At 40.9% G+C, this 13,215-nt stretch overlaps 1 protein-coding gene across 11 annotated transcripts in view; it reads left to right on the plus strand.

Moving 5' to 3' along the window:
* TTLL5 (tubulin tyrosine ligase like 5) overlaps positions 1-13,215 on the plus strand; it is a 135,582-nt gene that overhangs the window by 20,593 nt on the left and 101,774 nt on the right. For 10 of the 11 annotated variants that reach the window (XR_003532346.1, XR_003532347.1, XM_027671953.1 and 7 more), the window contains 3 exons: positions 4,597-4,698; positions 4,820-4,911; positions 6,953-7,060. Coding sequence is in view for 9 of the 11 variants with exons in the window: in XM_027671953.1 (XP_027527754.1) it covers positions 4,597-4,698; positions 4,820-4,911; positions 6,953-7,060 (302 nt within the window). In the remaining 2 variants the exon portion in view is untranslated. The remainder of the gene's footprint in view (positions 1-4,596; positions 4,699-4,819; positions 4,912-6,952; positions 7,061-13,215) is intronic. The other variant, XM_027671983.1, reaches the window with a different exon arrangement.

Below are 13,215 nucleotides of genomic sequence, written 5' to 3' on the forward strand. Positions count from 1 at the left end.
AAACATCAAGCTCGCCCTTGATTTTCTGTGCCTAGTTAGCATATAGTTTCTGAATTGCTTTTAGGATCTTGGCCCTTATCTTTTAAGTGACACATATTCTATTCTTAGTAGTGGCCCAGAATAAAATTGGAAAAGAATAGAGGCCCAGAATGAAATTGGAAAAGAGCATAGCCCTGAAATAGAATCATCTTCTAAAAGACTGTAAGATTTCTCAAGAGTTTATTCTAATCTCAGGTTAACACCTTGAAGATTTTACAAGCATTGGAGTTTTCTTACCTTTCATTCTTACTATAAGGCCTTTTTCTATGACTTTGGTTTCTCCAAAAATAGCGTGTAAATTTCTGTTGATGCAAGACATTCTATGGCATGCAAGTTCCTTTTCTTTCCTGGAGAAAGCAAGTGTGGTGGATGAGTAGCCTAGTTACTACAGTGCAAATAAGGTACAGCAAAGTATAATATGAAAAGCTGTAGAGCTATAGAGTACTGAAAGTAATTGTAGCTGGTATTTCAGAGGTAGTAACACTCTTCCATCCAAAGCAAGTGCAAAACACAAGTATAAGGAGTGTGTACTATTGCCAGCATTGTCCTTGTGATCTGTTACCATTCTGACATCCAGAGACTATTGATAGAAGCTCTAGAAATAACATGTATTTTCCATTTGCAGATTTGCACTTAGCGTGAGGCTAGTCAGGCTAGCTCTGGGTGAATGTATTAAATCTGACATTGAATTCTGTTGTATAAAGCTTGGGGGTTTTTTGATAGTAGATTTGAGTCATTAAATGTTTTGGTTTGGGTTTTTTTGATGCACTGCTGAGGTGGCCCATGATATCCCTTAAGATGGTAGCATCCTAATAAAAGAGAAAGTTTTTGTACTGAAAACTGTGGAACACAGCAAAATACCTTCTGAATAGTCAGTCCCCATGGAAATGTAAATTCTGTGGGTATGGAGCTCAGATCACCTAATAATTAAGGATGGACTCTGTAGAAGGAAGCTAATTGCAAGCATTTGCAAGGTACAGAAATACTGTTCTCTAGAGTATTGTCTGTGTCTGTCAGGGTTCATATTCTCATATTTCTGAGTATGAACAATTAAAAACATAAACTGAAAAGCTTGGTAAACCTAAATGTCCCCTGCTTTGAAGTACCGAGGGAGCCATGACTTCCTGTAATGGCTTGCTATTTGTGCTCAGTATCTTCCAGGATCTGGCTGAAAGTATATAATCAACAAATGCTTTCAGTTTGCTTTCAATAAATTATTGTTAAGATGGAGATAATGAAATCATAATTAAGAACAAAATACATGGTAGGACTGTTGTCACTGTTTTCAAAACAGAAGTGCTAAATCCTGGAAACTTTCAGTTAAACTGAAAAGAAATTCAAATACTTTAGGCTGTGGAAATATGTGGAATGGGGATCCAAACTTCCAAACTCTTTTCTGTTGCCAGATACTCTGATTTCAAATGTAGCTAAAGTTGAGAAAAATATGGTGCAAAATATTTTTCACTCTTAACTTTGCCACTTAGTTACATCATGGAGGGTTCTTCCCCCTCGCTTCCGCATTTGTATTTAAGGATAAGTTTAGTCTGATGAGCATCTTCATGAATTTGCTGGTATAGTTCTTGTGGAAACAGTTATTTGTCAAAGTGGCTACTATTGTGAGGGCAGTAGTGGCTTCATTTTCATCCAGAAATAAAGTCTTTGTTTTTTTGGCAGTTCTTTCTAAAGGAAGGATTTTTTTATTTTTTTTTTGAGTGTAACTTGTTAGATGTCTTTGTATAGTTCAGATTCTTCTGAACTATGGAAAATAATAGGGGAAGGATGAAGAGAGATGACTATTAATAAAGCAAATTGGAGATGCATTCTTTTCTGGACATTAACTTCATTGCATAACCAGGTGATCCAAATTTCCCTCCCTCTCTCCCTTTTCCATTCTTCTTGAACATTCCTTTTTCCTGCGCTGAGGCTTCACCCATATCTACTCCCCTTTTATTGCAGTTAACCCTGCCCTCCGTGGTACATACTTTTCCTCTTGCCGGGGCTTCTTTGGATAGCATGTATTTGGCTTTACCCTTTCTTACTTACTCCCCTTTTTCTCTTTTGAGACATTGGCACCTTAAGCTGTTGTGGGACAGGAGGATTGTCAGAGTGAAGGTGTTTTTCCTCTCATTAATTTGTTTTGTTTTTTGGTTGTTGGTGGTTGTTTGGGGTTGTTTTGTTGGTTTTTTTTTGAACTGGAACATGCTTGCTGTTAGATCTCTGGTGATTATCAGTGTCTTATACTGGTCATTATTCCAACCAGATGCCCTGGATTCTGCTCTCAATTTCTTGTTTTATTTATTTTTCTCCAAAGTCTGAGGCCTAAAATATGCATTGAATCAGGATTACATGCAGCATAAGCAAATGATTGCTGTTGGGCTGAATGATCATTGCAGGTCCTTTCCAACTGCATCTATTCTATTACATTATATTCACATTCTATTCCATTACATTTAACTTGATAACATGTCCTTGTCTAGATGTAAGATTTTGCAAATGTCACCACAAATAGTATTATCATCTGCTTAATGTTTGATTTTTTTTTTTGAAGTTGTTTGGTGACCTGATCCTAAATGGAGGCACTGCCCACTTTCTGTTTTGACTCTGTATCCTAACACTGTCCTTTGTTATGTTTGAAAGAGGATGTACCTGCATCTGATTGAAAGTTAATTGGTATCTTTCTGTAATATGCTCAAGTGGTTGTTCAGTCAGATCTGTGAAGTGATCTGACTTGCCTGTGGCTACCTAATATGTGAAGCAGATGAAATACAGTGTCTGGAGTGTGCACCTCAGCGAGTGATGAGCTTTCAACCGCAGTACATCTGTAGGCTGACAAAGGCTGATCGTGCAACTACAGATTTAGAAAGCAACTTTTGCACAAGATGTAATTTTAAACATTTTAAATTGGCATGGCTATCAAGAGAAACAGTCCTTCCTGAGGACTCTTCATGAGAGAAAACTCTTCCAGAGTGCTGTTCCCATTCTCATTTTGACCCTTTTCTTTTCTGGCACAGGTATACGATCTCCTCTGGCTGCAAATGGCAGTGGAGGGGTAGCATCAGCAACTAGCAATTGGTTGCAGGAAGCTCCTTCTCCTCCTCCAGAAGCTTATATTGTTTCAGCATTCATTCAACCTCTTCTTAAAGAGATGTCCTGTTGATAAGATTACTCAATTGTTTCAGTGCAATTTTGTGCTCTATTCCTGTGCTCTTTTAGAGGCTTGTGGTGTCCATTGTGTTGTGTCACCACAAGCGTTTCTGTACCCATGCAGTGACCTGATCTGGTTTAATACATAGTTCAGTAAAAAAACCTGGCTTTAGATGGCTTGCTGTGCAGCACAAATGCTCTTGTACAGGTAAAATGAAATTGGATAGCTGACGAAAGAGTTTGGAGTTTGGATGGCTCCGGTGGCCACTGGAAAAATAGAAAAAAAATGCTTATAAAGTTTTAACTTTGTAGCCAGATCATGGAGCATGATCTAGCTTTGTCCCTTGGCATCTTTCTCTTTTTTACATTCTATTCCCTCTGCCTGCACCTCAAATCAAAAAAAAAAAATCCCCAAAACCTTACAAAACAAAATCCTGGGCTATTTTTCAGTTGAATCAATTATTTGATTCATTTCAACACTAACACCTGTGATGGTAGTGCTTGGCTAAGGGAGCGGTGGTGGGGTACTTGGTTACAGTATAAAGTAATACCTTTCAATTAGGAGGTTGCCACTGTTTCCACAGTAAACAGGCTGATTTCACTGTGTAACTGTTGGCTGTGGCAGGGTTCACATGGAGCCCAGATAAGCTTGTAGCAATGTCTTGCTCCTAATTGTGATCTTCCCTGTACTCATCTAGGTGACATATTTGAGATATGGGCTGTGTAGTCCCTAAGAATGACAGCATCTTGGAGCAGATGCTGCCTTATTGGACCAATTAGTCTGGCATTTAGGTTGTACCTTGTTTCCTGGATGCCTCTTGAGAAAGTGGATTGGCAGTTGTAGGCTGTGTAGTTGTTGTTGGTAGAAATCTGTTTCCACTCTTTCCTAAGATGTCCATATAGAGTACACAAAAACTGACCTATGCCTGTATGAGGCTTCAGGAAGTACTGGCTGTGGTATGCATATGTAGTGTGATTGCTCTGAACGTGCGTGTTTCCCAGGACCAGTGGATCTTAAGTATTCATGGTAGGTCCTATTGTGACATTTACTGTCTAAAGCAAAGTGGCCTATTTGGCCAGAAAGTCCAGGGACTGCAAATTAAGGAAATCAAAAAAAATATCTAGCATGATGTGTACATTGTTAAACTGTGAAAACTCCTAGGAGAAAAAACTTCTTTCTCTAAGACATTGGAAAACAAACTAAATGCACTTGGATGTGTCCCTTGAGGATGAACTATATTTTTTATGTGGAAAGGTTTCATTTAATGAAGTCTCATTGCATGCATTCTGTCCCTAGCTGTTGCTGTTGAGTGGTCTGTGTAGGGGTCTGTGGTCTGTAGTGACATGCTTGCTGTATCTAGCAAGCATGCCACTTTTTTAAGAAAGACTCTGAATCTTTATCCCTCTTTACAGGTTTGCAACAGTGAGGTATGACCAGGCATCCAAGAACATTAAAAACCAGTTCATGCATCTGACCAACTACAGTGTAAACAAGAAGAGTGGAGATTATGTCAGGTACTTGGCTGGAAAATGGAACTTGATCTCTAGAGGTTGGGTCAGTTTACCTAAGTTGGTTTAATGCTGATCCGTAGAGGTAGGCCAGTGGTGTTAATCTGCTTCTTTCTTTTATTTTTAGCTGTGATGATCCTGAAGTAGAGGATTATGGAAACAAGTGGAGCATGAGTGCAATGCTGAGGTACTTAAAACAAGAGGGGAGAGACACCGCAGGTCAGTACAGATCTTGTTCTTTTATTCCTTGGTTGGATCTTAATCATCTCACTAGTGTGAATCCTAAAAGGTCAAGGAAGAGCCCCAGCGAGTCCCAATTAGCACCAGAGAAGGGTGGAGGGAAGCATTGTTCCTTATTCTAGCATTAGAACTGTGCATTTATTCCCTATCCCCCGAGATGAGACCTAACTCCTTCCTTTTTGCAAATGGTATTCTGAGACTTTCTCAGAGTGTGTTTCTTAATGTTTTACCTACATTTCCCGTTTCTTAAGGTCATTCCATTCCTTCTAAAAGCTTCCCTCCCTCTACTGCTCCCATGGCCTGTTCAGTCTGATGAGTGACCAACCTCTGGAGAACTGTGCCAGTTTGAATGACTCTTGGATGTGGTGTCATCTTTCCATGGCTCAGGTTTTTGCTGAGTGTTTTCATTTCAGTCTGTGTTTCATATAAAATAGCTCCCTCTTCCACACCTTTGCCAGGTCTGCTGGGAGTAAATGCATCTGCAGAGCAGAATCCGGGTATATCCTTTGAGGGATAAATTGCTTGTGATACTAAGGCATCAGTTAAACTACTGATAGCAGCTATGGCCCATATTGCAAATGTTGTCAGGGAACACTTAGATGTTGGATAAAGGGGTTTGAATCTGGCTTTCAGATGGAAGTAGGCTTTTTCCTCCATCATGTGTGCGCATGGCTGTCCAATCACTTGCACGATATGTATGCAGCAAGCTGTGAGCACATAGTTATTTATATTGATACATTTCCACACCTCATCCCAACCTGAAGTATAAAATGTACCCTCCTAATTATTAAGTAAAGTGCTGAGCAGTGCAAACAGGTTTCTTTAACTATACATTAAAAGGCTTCTTGCACCTTTCTCTGATGCATCTGGTTCTGGTCATAGGGAGGTAGAATGCTGGCTGGAAAGTGCTGGCCTTGTCTGGGCTGCCAAGATTTTTGTGCTCTAGAATGTTTATGTGCACTGGGATATTTCCATGCTGTGTTGGCTTCACTTAGTTGTCTTCTAGTACAGAAGTTCACATCTAAATTTCCTTGCTTGCTCCTTCTGTAATTGTTCAGGTCCCTGCATGTCATCATCTGAGCATGAGAAATAGCAGCTGTAGGCCTAAAGCAAACTCTCTAGTCAAGTGGTTTGTAGTAGATGTTCTTTGAAGTAGGGATTACCTCTGTCTGTGTGGATTTGCTTGTGCTCCCTTTGAGGGGTGGGGAAAGCTGTCCTTTCATCCCTACTAACTTTTGAGAGCAGGACTCCACTATTTGTTCATTCCTTCCTCCTCTCACTTCTCTATTGCTTGTCCTTGAAAACAGAAACTAAGTGTGGTGTTCTTTCTATTGCATGACGCATCCCAAGCCCAGTGTAGAATCCAGGTCTGCATCTAATGTCCATCTTTCCTTGCCTTTTCCTCCCTCTGTCTGCTTAGACTCCTTTTCCGGAGCTCTGTTCATAGGCTCATGCAGGAGCTGCAAATGCTTTCTTACTGCAGGTTTTCTATAGGTCAGTAGGACTGGAAGCTGTCACCAGTCATATAATTTTGAAAAGATTTATGAACAGCTGCTTTAGAGGAAGGTGCAACATCACAGAACAGTTATTTCATGGAAGTCCACAAGAAAAATTTTTATATCTTGGAGACTATGGTTTATTTTCTGTAATTTAAGGGTCTATCTCACTAACCCACTCTGGTTTAATCCTTCCTAATCCTCTGAGTGGGCAGTAGTCATACTCCAGCTGACTTGTGCTAATGTATTTGCCATATGTTTCTGCTTACCTGCACTGTACATATACTCACATTTATCATTCTCATTTGTGAGTATTTTTGCACTAGCATACTTTTGCATGTATCTATATACTTATGCTTGAATGGATTTCTAAACATCATTGCTTTGTCATCCATAGGCTCTCATGTGCTTTGATTCACAAAGATATCTATCCATATGCGTATTCTCATGCCTTTCTAGATATTATGTTTTACTTCACAATCTACTTTTTCCTTTTTTTTTCTCCTCTCCTCCCCTCCTTGCAGCACTGATGGCCAACGTGGAGGACCTGATTATCAAGACTGTAGTTTCTGCTGAGCTGTCCATTGCCTCAGCTTGTAAAAGTTTTCTTTCACATCGTGGCAGCTGCTTTGGTAAGGCATTGGGGACATCTTTGTTGGTTGGCTCTTGACTACTGTTTGAAACTTCCAGCTTTGTGATGCTCGAGAAACATGCAATTCGTAATGCTAGGAAACTGGAAACTGTTTTGGTTGGTTTGTTTTGATTTTATTTCTCCTCGTTATAGGCCTCTGTGAGGGCAGGGAATGTTGGATCTTAGTTGACCCTGTACCAGTGTCAGTCATCAAAATCTCATGATAGAAAATGAAAATGGGATGATGAAAAAGGACTTGAAAAGGAACTGGGGAAACGCTGGAAAGTTGAAGTTACTGACCCACTAGTGCCCTCGCAAATGATTGCTATGGATGATTAGAGCATTTAGAGCGTTTGATATTTTCAGTTGAGCCACCTGAAACCATGTAGTTCTGCATTTTCCTACGTGCGTCTGAGGACTAGGGAGAAACGTGAAGCGCGGTGCCTGGAATGATGGTGGTGGTGAATGGTTTGTGCTTGTGCGAGACGGCCACAGGGTGGCGTCAGAGCCCATTCCTGGCAGGCACTGGAAGCACAAGTATGTGCTGGCAAAGGGATTTGAGAGCTCGCTGGCAGCAGCTGCTGGGACAAGGTCCAGAAAGCAGCGGCTGGTACCACAGTGTGCCTTCTCCCACTTTCCAGTGGCTGCTTCCCAGCCTTCCCTAAGAGGCCTCCTTCTGCTCATAGCCATCGTTTGCTCATGTGGATACATGCACAAAGATGGAGTCCCAGTCAATGCTTAAACCGAAGGCCAAGCTTGGCTTAAGCTATCTGGTGTTTAGGTATCAGGTAAACTAGCTGCAACAGGTAAAATAAATCCATTTATGTGGTCCTTGCACTGCGCTTTAGATATTGACACTTCTGTAGCTTTCAACACTCCTGTATAAATGCTGTTATCTTTGGATATTTGTGGGTGATGAGACAGATCCTGATGTCTTTGTTCCAAGCTGAAGGACCTTGTCATGCATGGAGATTTATGAGTTAAATAACAGTTTCAGTGAAATAGCACTTTATTGGTTACTCCTGAACTATCAACAACTGGATTTAAAAAAAAAAAAAGCACACCAAAGAAACTTCAACTGCCTCTTTTTTGGCTTTTCCCTTTTCCTCCCTCAGTTGTGTCTCTCAATTCCTCTGAGCTGTGTATGTGGAAACTAATGTTCCTTGTGTACTTTCTGCTGGGCCTGGCTCTGAGGTTATCCCACTTCCTGCTGCCTCCCCAGGGCTGCACTAACCACCCTCTTAGATGCCCCCCCACAAATAAACTGTTTTGTTCCATCTATTTCAGTGTAAACATAAATTAAGAGCTTCCCAGGCAAGAGAGCTTAAGTAGGAGCCATACTGCTTCCCTAGGGAGCCTTAGGCATTTCCAGAGCTCAGTACTTTTTGCCACCTTCTCCCACAGTTAAGCGAGGGTCCTTGTCCCAAGGATTTGAACTGTCATCATGCTGCATGGCTCATTTGTCATCAGTTTTTCTTGTTCTGACACTCGTTGGTTGTGCCACTTTTAACCCTGTTGTAAAAAAGACACTTTTTCTAGCTGGAGATGTTCAGAATGGCTCAGTGCATAGCTGTTAATGTGAAGGAGAAAACTGTGAATGAAGATTTCAAGGCCAGCATGCAGAGTCTCACAACTCTTTTTGTTTTTCTTTTTTCGTTCTGGGTGTGAAAAATGAACTGCATGTGTGCCCTGAGAAGGGCCGATCATTTGAAAAGTATCTCAGACTTCAGAAACCTTTATCTGAGATTCAAATGCAGAGGTGGGCCTTGTTTGGAAAACTTCTAAAAAATATAACTGTGTATTCTACTCTAGTTTTTGTAAAGCTGTTCTAGGGAATAGGATTCCTGTACAATTGCCACCTTCTTGCTAAAAATTAAATCATAACTATTATTTGTCTAGATGAGGTTGACCACTTCTCCAACACATTAGTGGTCCTTCAATCCTTTTCCAAGTAGATGTTTTTATGTGTAATGTACTTGTTTTCTGGATTTAAAGGAAAAGAATTCATTCATGCCTTCTTCATTTTCTAAAATAAGACCAGGGAGATAGTCCAATTTCAGCTACCAATGCTTGCCTAGAAAGTGAGAGTGGTGGGTCAGGATGATTCTTTTTTCATGTCAAAGTGGAGTGCTGCTGACAGTTTGAAAGATTGTAGTGAGTCCCATTTTGGCTATGTAACATGAGCTGTTTACTGCATTCTAGTAATAATCAGTTTTCAGGAGACTTGGGATGCTCAGTTTTGGTCTTCTGAAGTGCATCACAGGAAGCAGTGCAAGTACTACATGATTTTGTTGCCCTGTTCATGCACTGTGCATAACAAAGTGATCTCAAACCTCTATTTTGTTCTTTGTAATTAGCTAATAATACCTCACGTAAAATTAAGCTCCTAGTAAAGCCTGTCTTAATGAGTAAGTAGCTCCGGAGGAGGGCATCCTGCAGGTCTCCAAAACACTGCATTGTCCTGAAGTTGGTAACCAGTTGAGTTGTTGGTTGCCTCTGGAGCCTTCTTTAAGAGAAAACTGGATTTTGCACTGACATTGAGGGATGTGATGTCTCAGTGTGAGAACAGGAGGTACAATAGCAATGCGTATGCCCAAGCCAATTAAAGACTGCATTGTTCTCCCTCCTGAAGTAAGCACTTCTGGGTAGGCTAGGAAAGACAGCGAGGCCTGCTTTCAGACAGTGTGAAAAATCTCCCTGTAGGATGGTTTAGCAGGGCATGAAATGAAGGCAGTTGGGTTCAGCACATATTTTTGCCAGCATCCAGTGTAGCACTGGATTTTCTGCACTCACTGAAATATGAGCCTGAAGAAGCAATGGATTGAAGTCCCCTGATTCATTCACAGTTCTAGTCAAGCCAGCTGTGACACTGTTGAGCTCTTCTGCAATCAAGAAGGCAGGGTAGGGTAATGGGCATATTGATCCCATCAGAGCAATGAGTTTCTAATTTAGCTGCTTCTGTGTCCTAAGGCCAAATTGGTCAGGCTTATGCTTGTAATCACATCTACATTAAGATGGTATAGAACAAACAATAAACTATTGAACTACTTTAGTGGTGCTGACCTGGAGCTAAATGCTTAAAAAAAGTCTTCACTTGTATCTAATCACCAGTTTCTCAAGCACCTATGGTTGCTGTTCTTCATGAACGTTTTATTTTCTTAATAGTAGCAGTTGACCTATTTGGGGGAAGTCTTCTGTAGTATTGAACAATGCTGACCTGTTCCGTAATGACTTTTGCAGGGCACTAAAAATTTGGTATTCTTAAGGAATTTCTGTATATACTTGCTTGACATGAGATAAGTCTCTGTTTAGTGACTTGGGTCAGCCGTACATATACTATGCATATTCCCTATGTTTTTCTGGTTTCTTAGATGACATGTCACAGGAAAGCTGAATAGGGATTCCTTTCCCTTCCCTTTTTTTGCAAAGCTTAATTCATTCTTTTTTTATAGCCTTGCCATCAGTCTTTGCTTTAAAGCTGGTATGTAAAGATGCCGTTTGGAATCTGAAAAAGGTTGTCCTTCGAGTCCTCTGGCTACGATCAGATTCACGAGGCCTGTACCTTTCAAGACAGGTATTTTGGTTATCTAATGAGCAAAGTAGGTTTTGTCATGTAACTATATCTTCAAATTTAACAAAACTGTCAGCTGAGCCTGGAGAGGTAAAATGACTTCAAAGGATAGGTCTTTTAGTCATAGGTACTATAGAAATAGGGGATCTATCCCAGCACTGTTCTTTCTACTCATCACTTCATGGCTCTAAATGGTACCTAACTGATTGTTGATGATTTAGCACCCAGAGCTCAGCTGAAAGATTCAAGATCCTTGTTGCTGCAGAAGCTTTCTGGTTTCTTTAGGAAGCTGTCCTCAGCTTGGTAGCACCAGTTTTCTCTCTCAGGATGCTGGGGCAGACCCAGAAAGAATTAAATCTTCCAAAAACAGTCATAAAGAAATGACTAGCGTTGCCAATTTATCATCAGTGGACTGATGTGTTACCAAAGTCTGAATCAGTCCTGGCTTCTCATTCCATCTTCTACTGCCACTGGTTCTTGTAGTGACATTAAGGTCTTTGGCAGATAGACAAGAACATGAAAGTAAGGAACACCAGATTATTCTTGTCTCCTGGTTTTCTTGCAGCTAAGCTTCTTGGAGTTTAGGAGCTTAAAATCAGAAGAACTTGGCTAATAAGGTTGGGAAACATGCTCTCTTTCTCCTTCACCTCATGTACCCATCTATCTATGGAATCAGCTGACTTTTGTTTTGATCTACCTGCTACTACATTTTGTTAATTTAGGCACCTAAGTTTGTGGAGGACCAAGCAGCTGCACATCTACTCTAATATTCCTCTGCGTCATAAGGGAAGTTAAGTGATGTCCAAAAATGGTTTCTGGGATATTAACCTCTTTGCTCACTATGATATCACACACTGGGTTGAAAATGCTTCTCTTTCATGGGTGATAATTTATTTACCCAGTAAGATTAGGATTATAAAGGCAGCGCAATTTGCACCAAGACTCCTGTTCTTTGATGTTAGCCTTGAAGGTGGCCTTATTAGCTTTTCTGATTTCAGAGTTGAAGGATGATTCTGAGTCTGATTCTGGTACAGGTGATGAGCTCAACTCAGCTGTAATCTTCTCTTCACCAAAGAAAGTAGTGGTTTATGTAGAAGGAGAACAAGCAAGATGGTGAAAGGTCTTGTTATCGCTTACTTTGGCTGAACACCTGGTGTCCACCGAGACTCCACCTACCCCCCCCAGAGGGAGAAGAAGGAGGGAAGGGGGAAAGGAAAAAAAAACTTGCAAAACCGAGGCTGCTGAGAAAGACGGTTTTATATTTACACAGAGAAGAAAAAGAAGAACTATAAGCACTATACACACAGGGAAAACTAACAATAAAGACTACTTCCCCAGGAAGGGTGTTTTCCTCCTCCGAAAACAACCGTCTATCCCGTGCAACCGTCCCGGAAGAGAAGAAGGAAGTTGTTTCCTTCTTGTCTCTTTATATCTGAGCTGACATAACATGGTATGGAATAGCTTATTGGTAAAATATACATCAGGTGACCTATCCTAGTTCTGTTTCCCTCCCAGGGAGAGTTACAAACCCACTACAGGTCTTGAGGACAAGACTGACAAGGAGTGGCTGAGGTCATTTGGCTTGTTGATCTTGCGAATGTCTGAGGGGTGACCTCATTGCAGTCTACAACTTTCTCGAGGAGGGCAGTGGAGCGGTAGGTGTTGATCTGCTCTCTGGTGACCAGTGATAGGACACAAGAAAATGAAATGAAGCTGTGTCAGGGGAAGTTCAGATGGGACATTAGGAAAAGGCTCTTCACTGAGAGGGTGGTCAGTCACTGGAACAGGCTCCTCAGGGAAGTGATCACAGCACAAACCCTGTCAAAGTTCAAGGAGTGTCTGGATGATGCTCCTAGTCATATGGTTTAGTCTAAGGTAATCCTGCAAGGAGCAGGGAGTTGGACTCAGTGATCCTTATGGGTTCCTTCCAACTTGAGTTATTCTATGTCTCTATGTATGTACTATGAAGTTAATACACTTCTGAAGACTTTTATTTGGAATGTGACTAACTGTCCTTCAGGCTTCAGTAGAAGGAAAGAAAGTTGAGAAGTCATCTTATGAGTGATGGGCTTTCTCTGGTTACCTATAGTGCAGAAAAGTGAGGCAATCGCACATTTGGCCAAACTAGTATGACAAACTCTGGCAGACGCGGGCTGCATCTCATGGTGTAGACAAGAACACCAACATGTGGAATAATTTTGTTTCCTCTTGCTGGGTCCTTTCCTATAATAACGCTGAGAGATAAAACCTTTATCTGTTAAAATAAAGCTCTGTAAAAAAGGGAATTAAGCTGTATTAGTTAGAGAGCAAGGCAAATTCCTGCACAAGACTACAGCACCAGTACTTTCCCCAAAGCCTTTGGTGTACAGAGTAGAGCCTTCTATTTTATTACTTGATATGTCAGTGTGACCTTTTGCTTATCAAAGCATAAATTATTATGCTGGTCTTTTGTAAGACTAACAGGAATGATTTGGGACCTGACTGTAATAGCCCCCAACATGTAGATTTGTTCATGTCCCTGTAGCTGAGTTGAAACAGGTACTGTACCATCACTAGGTAAAGGGATGAAGTTCATTTACACAATA

Source organism: Neopelma chrysocephalum, unplaced genomic scaffold (genome assembly GCF_003984885.1).
Source record: "Neopelma chrysocephalum unplaced genomic scaffold, ASM398488v2 Primary Assembly neopelma1_24, whole genome shotgun sequence".
Taxonomy (NCBI): Eukaryota; Metazoa; Chordata; class Aves; order Passeriformes; family Pipridae; genus Neopelma; species Neopelma chrysocephalum.